Raw genomic sequence first — 15,450 nt, 5'->3', positions numbered from 1 at the left:
AGTAGCAAACTTTTTATTGTAATTAGGCGGATGATTGTACTTTTAACTAAACCCAGCAGTCATGCATGTGAATTATAGAAGACCTCTGTTCTCAGTGTGATTGACTTGTAGTCTATAGGTTCTGCTAGTTCTAGGGTTACAAACACAAAACTGCACTGAGTATAATATTTCATGCTGCCAGTTATCAAAAGCAGTAACGGTTTGTTATGTTAAGTAATACATGGCAATATGTTGATTTTTTTTTAATGGCATTTACAGTGCCTAGAAAAAGTATTCTTACCCCTTGACATTTTCCACATTTTGTCAGGTTACAACCAAAAACATAAATGGATTTAATTGGGATTTTATGTGATAGATAAACACAAAGTGGCACATAATTGTGTAGTGGAAGGAAAATGATAAATGGTATTCAATATTTTTTTACAAATAAATATCTTAAAAGTGTGGTGTGCATTTGTATTCAGCCTCAGTGAGTCAATACTTTGTAGAACCATCTTTTGCTGTAATTACAGCTGGAACTCATTTTGGTTATTACCAGCTTTGCACATCTAAAGAGTGACATATTTTTGTCCATTCTTCTTTGCAAAATAGCTCAAGCTCTGTCAGATTGGATGAAGAGTGTCTGTGAACAGCAATTTTCAAGTCTTGCCACAGATTCTCAATTGTATTTAGGTCTGGACTTTGACTGGGTCATTCTAACACATAAATATGCTTTGATCTAAACCATTTCATGGCTGTATGTTATGGGTCATGGTCCTGCTGGAAGGAGAATCTCCACCCCAGTCCCAAGTGATTTACAGACTTGATTGCCCTGTATTTGGCTCCATCCATCTTCCCATCAACTCGATGACCTCAACTCGATAACATGACCAGCTTTCCTGTCCCTGCTGAAGAAAGGCATCCTCTCAACATGATGATGCCATCACCATATTTCAGGATGGGGATGGTGTGTTGAGGGGGATGTGCAGTGTAAGTTTTCAGCCACACATAGCATTTTGCTTTTGGGCAAAAAAAGTACAATTTTGGACTCATCTGACCAAAGCACCTTCTTCCACATGTTTTATGTGTCCCCCACATCCACATGGCTTCTCGCAAACTGAAAACGGGACTTCTCATTGCTTTCTTTCAACACTAGCTTTCTTCTTGCAACTCTTACATAAGGGCCATCACTGCAGCTCCTCTAGAGTTACCATGAGCCTCTTGGCTGCTTCTCTAAATTAATGCTCTTTTTGCCCGGCCTATCAGTTTAGGTGGATGCTGGACAGCCATGACTTGGTAGGTTTGCATTTGTGGCATACTCTGTCCATTTTTGGATAATGGATTAAACAGTGTTCCATGAGATGTTCAAAGTGTGGGATTTTTTTTATAACCTAACACTGCCTTAAATGTCTCCACAACTTTATCCCTGAGCTGTCTGGTGTGTCCATTGGCCTTTATGATACTGTTTGTTCACTAAGGTTCTCTAGCCACTTAAGGACCTGCTCATGTACATATATGTTGGTACTTTAAAGATGGATATCTTGGTAACGGCAGCAGCTGCTGCCACATCCAAGATATCCATCTTTACTGTGAGCGGTCGTGTAAACGATAACGGTGGTCTCCGTGGCATATTTGCCACGAGATCACCGTTCTCGGCGGCGGGAGAGGGACCCCCCTCCCGCCGCTCTACCGTGCCCTCCGCCGCTTACCAGAGCCGTCGGTAGCGGCGAAGGTGATCGGGTGCTGTCCCCTGGTCGGCTGGGATACAAGTGAGGGCAAGATGGCCCCCACCCGTCCCCATAGCATAGCAGGGCAGAAGTGATGTCAAAACATCACTTCCGCCCATGCTTCTTAAAGCAATATTTTATAGTTGCAATTTTTTCAAATAACAACATTTTTTATTTATTTTTTGCATTTAAGTCTAAATATGAGATCTGAGGTCTTTTTGACCCCAGATCTCATATTTAAGAGGACCTGTCATGCTTTTTTCTATTACAAGGGATGTTTACATTCCTTGTAATAGGAATAAAAGTGATCCATTTTTTTTCAGTGTAAAAATGTATAAAATAAATAAAAAAACAAAAAAACATTTTTTTTAAAGCGCCCCGTCCCGACGAGCTCGCAAGCAGAAACTAATGCATACGTGAGTAGCGCCCGCATATGAAAACGGTGTTCAAACCATATAAGTGAGGTATTACCGCAATCGTTAGAGCAAGAGAAATAATTCTAGCCCTAGACCTCCTCTGTAGCTCAAAAGATGCAACCTATAGAATTTTTTAAACGTCGCCTATGGAGATTTTTAAGGGTAAAAGTTTGACGCCATTCCATGAGCAGGCCACAGAGACCACCGTTATCGTTGACAGGACCGCTCACAGTAAAGATGTTGGGTATCATTTTACTCGGCGTAACATTATCTTTCACAATATATAAAAAAATTGGACTAACTTTACTGTTGTCTTATTTTTTAATTCAAAAAGTGAATTTTTTCCCAAAAAAGTGCGCTTGTAAGACCGCTGCGCAAATACGGTGTGACAAAAAGTATTGCAATGACCGCCATTTTATTCTCTAGGGTGTTAGGAAAAAAAAAATATAATCCTCTAGTCTTTTCCCTTTTTTTTTTTTTAACAGTATAGTCTCTCCTTAAGTTATCTAGGAGTTCACAGGTTTATACAATAGTTTATCATACTACTGTAAGTTTAGGATTTTAGATTTGGCTTTAATCTGATGGGAACATGATTTTGTACCCACATTAGAGTCTGCAATATTCTTTGGGCTGGGCATTGCAGGATGATCACCTCTCATGCTTTAGCAAGAAGTTTATAGAAATACTAGATGCTGGGGAGGGGGATCCTCACACCTCCTTAGACACAGTGTGATCCCTTTTGGGGTGTCGGAGGAGGAGTGGGGTTCTAACTCCTCTTATGCCGCATGAAAAAAATGACGTTTTTAAAGACGTCATTTAAAATGATCGTGTGTGGGCTTCACATTTTTTTTTTTTCGAACATGCTGCATTATTTAACGTCGTTTTAAAAAATGTTGTTTTTCGGGTTGTAAAAAATGATCGTGTGTGGGATAAAACGACGTTTTAAACCCGCGCATGCTCAGAAGCAAGTTATGAGACAGGAGCGCTCGTTCAGGTAAAACTACCGTTCATAATGGAGTAATCACATTCATCACACTGTAACAGACAGAAAAGCGCGAATCGTCTTTTACTAACATGGAGTCAGCTAAAGCAGCCCAAAGGCGAATAGAACTTCCCCTTTAGAGTGCCGTCGTACGTGTTGTACGTCACCACGCTTTTTTCATCATTTTTTAAAAACGATGGTGTGTGGACAACGTCTATTTTAATGATGAAGTTGGAAAAACTTTGTTTTTTGGACATGCTGAAAAACTATGTTTTTTTTCATGCCGAAAAATTATCGTGTGTACGCGGCATTAGAATAGTCAAGTGTACAAAATGTTATCGAGTTGTCACAGCCAAAGTAACATATTTATTTTCTACTTTATTAGTTCTCATTGTTGCTTTGGTTATGTTAACTAAAAGACTATGGCCCGGATTCACAAAGCACTTACGTCAACGTATCTCGAGATATGGCGCGTAAGTGTAACTATGCACCGTCGTATCTGTGCGCCATGCCCACAATCTGAGATACGCCTAAAAATAGGCTTCCTACGACCGACGTAACTTGTCTATGCCGTCGTATCGTGGGCGCATATTTCGCTGGAAGCATTTTCCGCTCCCATTGATTTTCTATGCACATATGCAAATGAGGGAGATACGCTGATTCACGAATGTAGTTGCGTCCGGCGCATAATATACGCGGTTTGCGTAAGTCGTACGTTCGGTGCAAAGTTATTCCCCATATAGGGGGCGACGTATCCTCGGCTAATGTTTCGACGTGATTCTGAGCATGCGCACTGGGATGCGGCCACAGGACGGCGCATGCGCCGTTCATTTTAAGTACTTCTATGGCGCTTGGCCCATCAATTGCATGGGGTCACACCTCATTAGCATGGCTCACGCCCACTTCCACCTACGCTGGCTTACGCCGAGGAAACCCAGCGTAGATTTGAGAGCGAGTGGGAGCACTAGCTTCATGAATACTGTGCTTGCCTCTCTGCGCTGCGTCGGCGTAGCGTATATTCGATACGCTACGCCGGCATAAAAATGCGCCAATGTATGTGAATCCGGGCCTATGATTACATTCTTGGAATTTTACTGTGAATTATATTGTAATGATTTTTCTATGATGATTATATTGTAATGGTTTTTCTATGATGAAAATAAAAAACTTTAATGAAAAAAATAATAATAATACATTTATGTTATTGGTTGTAACATGACCAAAATGTAGATTATTTCAAGGGGTATGAATACTTTTTCAAGGCACTGTATGTTGGTATTGCTATTGTGGGGCATACAATAAAACAGGAGACTTTAAATTCATATTTTCCCTTTTTTTACCAAAAATGGAAAACAAGTGGATACCTAAATTGTTCTCAATGGATCAAGAAGAAGGCCACTTTATTTTTAAGCGACATTTTGTTTTCTTTTGTCTGTACCTTTTCTGACCATCACGGCCTAATATCACTGATACAAAAAAAAAAAAATGCTGTGGTACTACTGCTAGTGCTATCACAATTAATACTACTACTAGCAATATCACAAACTTAGTAGTGGCAATATATTGATTTATTTTATCTTAGTACTGCTAGTGATATAGGATTTCATTTTCCTTCTACTGACAACATTTCTTCTCCTTTTTAGTTATTGTAGTGCTATTTGCTGCCTTGAAAAGACAGAGAAAGAAGGAACCATTAGTCCTGTCTAAAGAGGACATTAGAGACAACATTGTAAGCTACAATGATGAAGGAGGTGGAGAAGAAGATACACAAGCCTTTGATATTGGTACACTCAGAAATCCTGGTGCGATTGAAGATAAGAAACACCGTAGAGATATTGTCCCTGAAAGCCTGTTGTTACCAAGGAGAACTGCTTCTGTGCCAGACAATACAGATGTTCGTGATTTCATTAACCAAAGGCTAAAAGAGCATGACAATGATCCTGTTGCACCACCATATGATTCACTTGCAACATATGCATATGAAGGAAATGATTCTATAGCTGAATCTTTAAGTTCTTTAGAGTCTAGTACAACAGAAGGGGACCAAAACTATGAATACCTCAAGGAATGGGGTCCTCGTTTCAACAAACTAGCTGAAATGTACGGCAGTGGGGAGAGTGATAAAGATTCTTAACTTTCACAGTACGATCAATCTTTTTTATTTGAAGCTAAATGGAATAAATTTGCGGGCACTTGGAAATAATATTAACAATTTTAAAATATTTTTTTTTCTGACACTTGTCACAGTGTTAAATAATAACAATAATACATTAAAAATGAAAAAAAAAAAAAAAAAAAACTTTATACCACATTCATTTATTTCATCCATTTTTATTCAATGTAGAATATCACCCTAGAGAATGACTAATGTTAATTATAAGCCATGGAATAAATGCCGTGGTTGCTTTGTTGTATGTCAAATCCAATGATCACTTTGAAGACTTGAACAGAAGAATACTTCCTCGTACAAACTCATGTACACATTGCTTTTATCGGGTAATTTGGCTGCCTTCCCATTTGCAGCATTTTCTTGTTCTTTTTTTTTTTTTCAGAGGGAAACAGGAAACGATTTTTCTGATACATTTCTGATACATTATGTACATTAAAATGTACAGAAAATGTACATGTGATGTTAGTGTATTGAAGGTGGTGAAGATATATGTTAGTAGAACTTCATTTCATCAGATAGTATCTTGCCAATGTTTTATATTTATATTTTTGTATTTATTTTTAAGAAATAAACCTGTTTTTACAACTTGCTTAATGCCTATATAATTCAGATCATAAACTATAGGCAGTATGGATGAAAAATGTCAAACCCAATTGGATAGTAGTAACCAAAAAGTGGAAAAAAAAGCAAAGATATTAACACTTTGGGGTTATTTACTAAATCAGTGTTTTTGTTGCACACCTGTATTTGCTTTAGCTAAAACTGCATCCAAACTCAAAACAAAAATGTCATATAAACTATATTAGTCTTTAGATGTTGTGGCTGCCCTACTTTTCTTCTTCCTGGATTTTTTACTTTCTTTTTACCTGCCAATCCTCCAAATCCTAACCCTGGGTGGGTATATTTTTCTTCTGTGACCCAAAAGCTTCAATCCATGTGCACTCAGGCTCTCAAATGGGGTGCAAGTCCACAATGTCCACTGCTAAGAGTGCTGGCCCAGGATGGAGCTCGGTTTAGCTACTGTGATGGCTGTACATCTTGTACAATCCCTGTGGTCGATGATATGTGGCAACCTCAGCCTGGACTCCAATTAGGCCACATCCCCATGATCAATTCCAAGGGGTGGAGAGAAATGCATTGGGAGCATGGCCAGGCTAAGGTTTCCACTTATCATCGATCATAGGGATTTTACAAATGTGCGGCTATAGGGAGACCTTGCTTTACATTTTTCTTCTACAGTATCTATGGAGCGAGCTATGGTTACAACAAAAATTATTATTATTATTATTATTATTATTATTATAATTATTATTGCTAACTTTTAAGCTCTCAGGAAGTGCATTTTTGGAAAGAAACAGGTATTTTCTATACTTGCTAAACATTTTCCCTAGTTTGAAAGAAAAATAATGCCGTCACCCCATCTAATAACTGGTAAGCATTTTATCAGGGCCAGATATGCTTTAAATGCCTTCTGAATCATTTATCTAAAACAAGCAGAGAAATAAGGAATTCTGACATTCTTCTGACATTTATTAAAGCCAGACACAGCCAGTTGATTAGCATTTTAAAAAGAAGTCTGGAAATTACACATTTTGTACTTCTCCTATAACAGGTGTGCTAAAAGTTCAGAATTTAATTTATATTTATTGTATAACACAGTAAAACACAGATCTGGTGGACATGTAAAATGTATAACATTAGTAAATAAACCCCTTTATTCTTACAGTGATGCTCATCATAAACTTGATTGATGATTTGCTTTGTTGTGTCCAAAAGCTTTTGACTAGCATTGTTTACAATGACAAGTGTGGGTTACTAATTCTTGTAGCTGTTTTCTTTTTTTTTTCACACTCTACCCAATATTTTTGCAGTAGGGCAATTAATATGTGTAATGTCGCATACACACGATCATTTTTTGGCATGAAAAAAACATAGTTTTTCAAAAATGTCATTTAAAATGATCGTGTGTGGGCTTCACATCATTTTTCAGGTTCTGAAAAACGACAAAAAGAAATTCGAACATGCTGCATTTTTTAATGTCATTTTAAACAATGTCGTTTTCGGGTGGTAAAAAATGATCGTGTGTGGGCTAAAACGACGTAAAAAAACTGCGCATGCTCAGAAGCAAGTTATGAGACAGGAGCGCTCGTTCTGGTAAAACTACCGTTCATAATGGAGTAAGCACATTCATTACGCTGTAACAGACAAAAAAGCCCAAATTGTCTTTTACTAACACAGAATCAGCTAAAGCAGCCCACCGCGCTTTTCTAGATCATTTTTTAAAAACGATGGTGTGTAGGCAACATCGTTTTAATGATGAAATTGGGAAAACGTTTTTTCGACATGCTGAAAAACAACATTTTTTTTTCATGCTGAAAAATGATCGTGTGTACGCGGCATCAGAACTCAGACATTAATCAAGATGAGTTTATTATTTGTACCAGGTGATGGCTGCTTTTTAAGTAAATGAATAAAAACAACCATCCTCCTCATACAATACTATTCAACACTGAAAACTATAATCTGAGAGGTGAGATATATTAAATTAAATAACATCTTTTAATGACACAAATTATTTACAGTATAAACATTATACAATAGTTATACAGTATAGAGACCCTGTTTATTTTATATTCTTAACAATTGTGTACCATCACCAAAAAACAGTATATTGCTAATGCCCTCTGAGAAAAGCCATCTAATGCTTTGTACACACGATTAGAATTTTCGTCGAGATAAACTCCGACAAATTTTTCCAATGGAATTTTGTCTTGAATACACACTGTCACACCAAATTCCAACCGTCAAGAACGCGGTGACGTATAAAACTACGACGAGCCAAGAAAAATTAAGTTCAATGCTTCTGAGCATGCGTCAACTTGATTCTGAGCATGCATGTTTTTTTCTCCGTCAGAAGTTCCATACAGATGAACGGAATTTCCGACATAATTTTTTTCCATCGGAAAAAACATGTTCTCTTTCTAAGTTTGTTGAAATTTTCAAAGGAAAAACTCTGATGGGGCAGACACACGGTCGGAATATCCGATGAAAAAATTCCATCTGACTTTTTTCATCTGAAATTCCAATCGTGCATAAGACAAAGCATGTCAGGGCAATGTAGTACCTGACCACAATAACATCTCATCTACGGTTGGACAAATCAGCATCTTAGTCTTTGTAAATGTTCAACAGCAGTAGACACTCGTATTTATGGCTATAAAGGGTGGGATTGTTCCTTATTTATACCTACACGGGAATTCAATCAATCTTTGGCTATCCATCTGATTATAACTAGGGATGAGCTTTATGTTCGGGTCGAACATGAGTTCGACTCAAACATTGGCTGTTCGCCCGTTTGCTGAATAGCGAACAATTTGGGGTGTTTGTGTCAAATTCGAAAGCTGCGGAATACCCTTTAAAAGTCTATGGGAGAAATCAAAAGTGCTAATTTTAAAGGTTAATATGCAAGTTATTGTCATAAAAAGTGTTTGTGGAACTACTGTTGAGAGTATTGGACTGTCTGTAAAATACAGAAGGAAATAATATAACTTCCCCCAAGCTCATATATTTATCAATTACCGGTAGTTATAATTAGGGATGACCCGACCCCCCCCCCCCCGGTTCGGTTCACAGCAGAAAATGCGAACAGGCAAAACGTTTGTTCGAACACGCGAACACCGTTAAAGTCTATGGGACACGAACATGAAAAATCAAAATTGCTAATTTTAAAGGTTAATATGCAATTTATTGTCATAAAAAGTGTTTGGGGACCTAGGTCCTGCCCCAGGGGACATGTATCAATGCAAAAAAAAGTTTTAAAAACTGCAGTTTTTTGGGGAGTAGTGATTTTAATAATGCTTAAAGTGAAACAATAAAAGTGAAACATTCCTTTACATTTCGTACCTGGGGGTTGTCTATAGCATGCCTGTAAAGTAGAGCATGTTTATAACAGTCCCTACACAAAATTACATTTCTAAAGGAAAAAAGTAATTTAAAACTATTTGCGGCTATAATGAATTGTCGGGTCCCAGCAATACAGATAAAAGTAATTGAAAAAAATGGAATGGGTTCCCCCATCTATGAATTTTTTTGCATTGATACATATCCCCTGGGGCAGGACCCAGGTCCCCTAACACTTTTTATGACAATAACTTGCATATTAACCTTTAAAATTAGCACTTTTGATTTTTCATGTTCATGTCCCATAGACATGTTTTGCCTGTTCGCATATTCTGCTGCGAACAAAATCGGGGGATGTTCGGCTCATCCCTAATTATAACTATCGGTAATTGATAAATATTTGAGCTTGGAGGAAGTTATATTATTTCTCTCTGTATTTTACAGACAGTCCAATACTCTCAACAGTAGTTCCACATCACAAAGCAAGCAGACTATTCACAGATTCTTTTGCGACCAGCTTCCACAACTTTAAGAATTTAAGAAATGCTATTTATATTTCATTGTAGGTGCTATTTGCAATTACCCTATGCCAATATGAATTAAAATGTGAGTCCAAGCCATCAAACAAACATTAGTTTATATACAGTATTTGCACAAGTTTGATTCAGAGACATTGGATATTACTGGTAATTGTGCCTGACTATAGGAATCCACCTTGAGTGTACATTAGTAGCGGTACCCCCATAGGGGCTGCTGGATACTGTGGTCCACCTGTCACCCTGCCCAGCCGGCATTCACTTCCCAAACACTCCATGACAATGAACAGTCTGTTCGCTTTGTTTTGTGTTTTATTGAGGGATTATGACTTGGATGGGGTTAAGGAATGTATAGGATGCCCAGAAAGATTTTTTGCACAGCTTGGGACAAATTATAAACTCTCCTCTTCCTCCAGCACAACTATTGCTGCAGACTATTTCTTCCTCCAGCACAATTCTTTAGGCACAGCTAGTATGTGGTTGGGCCTGGCACTGCCATCAGCCCGGCCCTAGCAACCACCCTTTGCAGGAAGGCACTGTGGGCCCCTTTGGTATAGCAAAAATAATGGAAAGTTCTGGTGCTAGCTGTCCTAGGTGGATTACTGATCCCAGTCAGCCCTCTATAAGCCATGCCAGCCCTCCTGGCTACATCTGCCTGTTTCCACTGCCCATTACACCACAGTCCTCACTGGCTCTAAATCCATCTCAGATTGCATCTTCCCAATCCACTCCAGCATGCCTCCCCAGCTTTCCTGGCTGTGTGTCACTCACTGACACCTGGTTGATCCCTCCTGGAGACTTGCCTGGCCATACTCTCCACTGTCCTCTCCTGCTCCTGGTCACAACACCCCTGTGGTTTGTACAAGAGTCCCTTCTGTTCCTGAGCTCCAGGCCCAAGGTCACCCCCCTGAGGAGCTTGCCACAACAGCTAGTACTCCATTTCTCAGTTCTTCCACCCAAAGACTCTCCCCCAGCAGGGCTGACTCTAGGTTTTTAAGGAGGCTTTCCCCCTGTCAATCCAAGTTGGGGATTAGTCAGGGCTCTTTAGAACACCACAGGGAGCTCTACCTCTCTTCCCCTCCTCCCTTCTAGTATCCTCTAGAAGCCAGAGGGAGGTAACCGAGAAGTGATTCTGCATGTGAGTAACCTGCTGCTACTCTCAACCCACACATATCAAAACAAACAGCTAGGCCTGATTCAATTTTACCTGCACTACAAAAATCCTACTTCTAGCACCTACCTAAATTAGAGGGTGCTACACAAACAGGTGTTTCCTGTAGATAATTAGTACATTAGTACATTTTGGATTTCATATCAGGCAGCCAATTTGAGGGAAGCTTCAAGGCACATACCATTTTCCAGCATAGGAAATAACATCAAGCTGGATACTTGGTATCATCCCAGTTTGGTAAATTGTATTGGCTACATAGTCATTACAGTATGAACACGCTAAAATGTTTCGGCCATCTGGCCGTTATAATAGCATTTTCCAAATGAGTACACAACCTTGTTATTTACATGCATACAAGTGAAAAACAACAGGTGAATCCCAAATAAAATTAATTAAAGGAGAGGAGAATAACCTTTGCTGGACTAAGGTTGTGACATTTCTAAAAGCCTATATATTGAGATAAATGTATACAAACCAAGTGGTAAGACCCATCATCAATAAACAACAAGAATGAAAAAAAATAAAAAAATAAAATAGATAACTGTGAAATACAAGCACAAACATTACAAGCTATGATGAAGTCTGTAATTGCAGAAGCAATTCATATACTGCATAATGAATTGAACAGTGGGAAAGACATATACACAGACGGGATGATTGAAAATGTGTTTGTATAAATAAATAAAATGATCTAAAAAATAAGTCAATATCCCATCTATGTTTGAGACCAGATGGAGCTCTTGTACATAACATAAAAACCCATCAAACTTTTCTCGGGGTAGTTTCCGGTACATATCGCCCCCTCCCAGGAGGTTTCAAAATATGCTCAACCCCACAAAATGAGAATGAGCTCATATTCGTAGCATGTGGGTTTCATTAAAATGCTTCACTATTCTTGCTCTGAAGTGTCTGGTCATGCAGCCCATGTACTGAAGAGCACAAAGGCTGCATTCAATGACAAACTAAAAATTTTGATCCACAGTTTATGTACTGTTTAAAGGGTTACTTGACATTAGGTCTTGCACTTGGCGTGTTTGGTACAATACTGACCTGTACTCAAGCCACAACAAAAATAACTGACAGTAGCATGCCAGGTATTCCTACTCAAATGGGAGTTAAACATACTGCCAAGTGTGCCAAGTGTGGGCACTCATCAAATAGAAAATCTGCATCCATGTTTTAAAATAGAGAATAATTGAGAATCCTTGCCTGCATATAAAACAGGCAAGTGTTTTATAACTATATTGATCACATGTCTATATTCCATAAGAGGATGTGGTGACAATAGTGACTTGGTTAATTTTGTTCCTGTTTTCTCAAAATTTAGACATGGGCTTCTTAATAATCATACTGAACTTGCTTCTAGAAGATGCACCAGTCTCTGAAATGAGATCACACACACACACACAACTTTCAAATAGAACAGTTTATCTTAGGTCTGATCTTGCCCACAGGTATTGATTGTATAATGTGTATGCAATTACAGCTGGTCACTATAAGAAGAGAATTACCAGCATATTATTATTGAAATGTTTGTGTGTCTACTAACCTAGTGGAACTGTTAACTGTCAATGTGATGTCTTAAAAATGAATAGTTTCAGAATCACTTAATTCTAGATTGAGATAATTTTGATTTGGGTACTGTGCAAAAGATGTCAAACAAACTCCAGTGTTATTCCATGCCAGGATAAGATCATCTATGTACCTGTCGTACCAGATGATACCCTTTCTTTGTAGATTGAAGTGGGACAATAAAACCATCTCCTCCCACCAACCCATATAAAGGTTGGCCAATTACGAAGAGAATTGAGCCCCCATGGCACCGCAAATACAACACAGTATGAAAAAATGTGTTTTAAAAGAAAATCCACTGGCATCAGTGACAATTCTTTCAACTCTGATGTATAAAAACTATAAAGATGTAATTGATATTTAAGGGCCTCCAGGGCCAATTTATCAGGAATAAAATACTACAGTAATTTAACTACCTTTATTACCATCAAATATCCTGTGCATGAGCTAGAACAATGGTAGTATCTTTGCTATAACCAGAAAGTCTGCTTACCAAAGGCTGCAGATATTGGTCTACTCGTTCTTCCAATCTTTCCCTGTAATGCCCTGTTTATGGAATCTTGGGAGATGGTGAATCACAGGGGGCATAGGGTGCTCCTCCATCAAATACTCAGCGGTTTTAGTGCTCCTGTTTCTTTCCCCAAGTTAAATAACTTAAATTGCAGGGTAAGATCAATCTTCAATAAACAATATGTGTCTGAATCATTAAATGGTTAAGACCCTCTGTTTTGTAATACTTAAGACTTAAGACAACCACTATGCCTCCTTTATCTGCTTCCCACAAAATGATATCAGTACAAGTTTTTCCTTTTTAACCTCGAACCACTCGGACTTAATCAATTGGATCTGGAGAGTTAAAACTCAGTGGCAGTCTTCTCATTGGGTTTGATACAACATTTTGGAATGCCTCAAATGCTGAATTCCTAACATGAAGGGCATACAATTATTGTCTCTTTTACAGAGTGTATCCCTCATCAGACCAGGTGTTCCTCCACTAGAGTTAGACTGCAATCTCTCTAACGTAGCTTTAACTACTAAATCATCAAAATTAAAGGTAATTCATCTATACATTTTCAGCATGGACCTGGTATAGGTATAGACTAGTGAATAATGTAGGTACAGCATTTTACATTCTGTACAATTAGTAAAATCAAAAATGTATTGTACATGCTCATGATCACTAGTGAGAGAAGTGTGAGAAGAAATCATAGCAACAATTTAAAATCATCTGAATAAAGTTGCAAAGTCTTGGGATCTTTCATGTTGATTCTGATCTACAATGTACTTGATGGTCTACTAAGATGCTTATTTACCTTTGAGGCCTACATACTCATGGGATTTGGTTTCCCTATTCACTCTGATCTGTTTTATGGTCACCCAACTTACCTTTGAGGATGTATAATTTTGACTCTTGCAAAATGAATGACATGTTCTCAGCTTTTTTTTTTACAATTATTTTGGTATATTTTTTTTAAAGTTTACTGAGTAAAGGGTGTCTCCATTAGACCACTCCACGATTAATGTACTATTTTTTGTTACTGATATGTAATTGATTTGATTATCAAAAATCAAAGGTCTCATGAGATATATATATATATATATATATATATATATATATATATATATATATTTTTTTTTTTTTTTTTTTTACTTTATTATATCCCACCTCCCAGATCTCATATTTTAGTTTATACTGTTGGTTAATAAACTGTTCATTATCTTTGGTTATGACCTTACTAATGTTATCTGGTTTTAAAGAATAACGTAAATAGAGAATAATTAGGAATCCACATCCAATTCACATGTCAGGAGACTGTGACCGGCTCTCAATGAAGCCGATTCACACAGATCTGGGATGGTTTTGGAGTGAATTGCACAGGAGTCCTGTGCATCTTCTGGTCCGGTTCAAGTCTGAAACCAGCAAAAATTTAGACTGAAATCGAACTTGAAATGGTAAACAGGGACGGACTGGACCCCTGCCGTGAACCACTCCACACGGATATGTGAATCCAGCCTTAAGGATAGCGTTCAGTATGTTATTTTTTTCTACATTTATATGCAGACCAAGTTGACTGGCAGACGTGACAGGGATAGGAGAAAATATAACCCACTGTCAAGCATACTTACCGTTTAGTCAGTTTTTTTTTTTAATTACTGTAACTGCTAAAGCATCTTTGACAGCATGATAAAATGCTATCCTATCATCTGCTCATTGGCTTGGTCTGTATATAAATGTTGGGAAAACAAAAATAAAGGTATGTCAAATAATTATACAAGTACACTAATTACTATTATTTAAAGTATTAACCCATAAATTTATCATCATTTTTTTTATATGCAAGTGATCTTTTATGTTGCTTCCCTAATTGTCAAGTAACTACCAAGTACCAAGAAATTAGACCTGATAGCACAGATGATGTACTATAGTGCTTGTGTCTTGCTTATGCCATTGAGATTTGTCCTCTGGGCAACAGATACTATGCAAAGAATAGCAAACTATGCATACCGTTTCAGAAAGTGTATAAATCAAAGGCTGAAGATATTATGTGTTCCATGATTACCCTTTTCTTTTCAATATACAGTTATAAACTGTTATAGTTTTACTTGTACCAAGAATGATTCCATTAGTATATACAGTATTAAAATCATTATATGTACACATCTTCTGCAGTGTTGCATAACTATACATAATTCAGATCACATATTACATGCAAAAACTGTACTGCACTTCTACTCTTACTACATGTGCAAAAAGAATGTTCCAAATAATATGCAGTTACAACAATTGTGCTTACATCAAGTTAATAACCATTGCAAAAAAAAAAAAAAAAACAGTACATGAGATAATAAAGTGATGGTGGATAATAAATAAACATGAATGTGCTCATGATTACATACTCCAATTTAGTTTGTAAATTCAAAATTCCTTTTAGTGAAAAAATAAATCAAGTTTCAGAAGTCTTTAAAAGGATAAAACCATGAAAAGGGTGCATATTC

General features: G+C 37.5%; 1 protein-coding gene across 1 annotated transcript in view; it reads left to right on the top strand.

The window, feature by feature from the left end:
• LOC120940612 (cadherin-10-like) overlaps positions 1-7,033 on the top strand; it is a 571,924-nt gene extending 564,891 nt beyond the window's left edge. The window contains exon 12 of the mRNA XM_040353567.1: positions 4,748-7,033. Within this exon, the coding sequence (XP_040209501.1) occupies positions 4,748-5,238 (491 nt within the window). The 3' untranslated portion in view covers positions 5,239-7,033. The remainder of the gene's footprint in view (positions 1-4,747) is intronic.
• Positions 7,034-15,450: the final 8,417 nt, after the last annotated feature.

This window comes from Rana temporaria, chromosome 5, assembly GCF_905171775.1.
Source record: "Rana temporaria chromosome 5, aRanTem1.1, whole genome shotgun sequence".
Classification (NCBI taxonomy): domain Eukaryota; kingdom Metazoa; phylum Chordata; class Amphibia; order Anura; family Ranidae; genus Rana; species Rana temporaria.
This window is presented reverse-complemented; position numbering and strand designations above follow the sequence as displayed.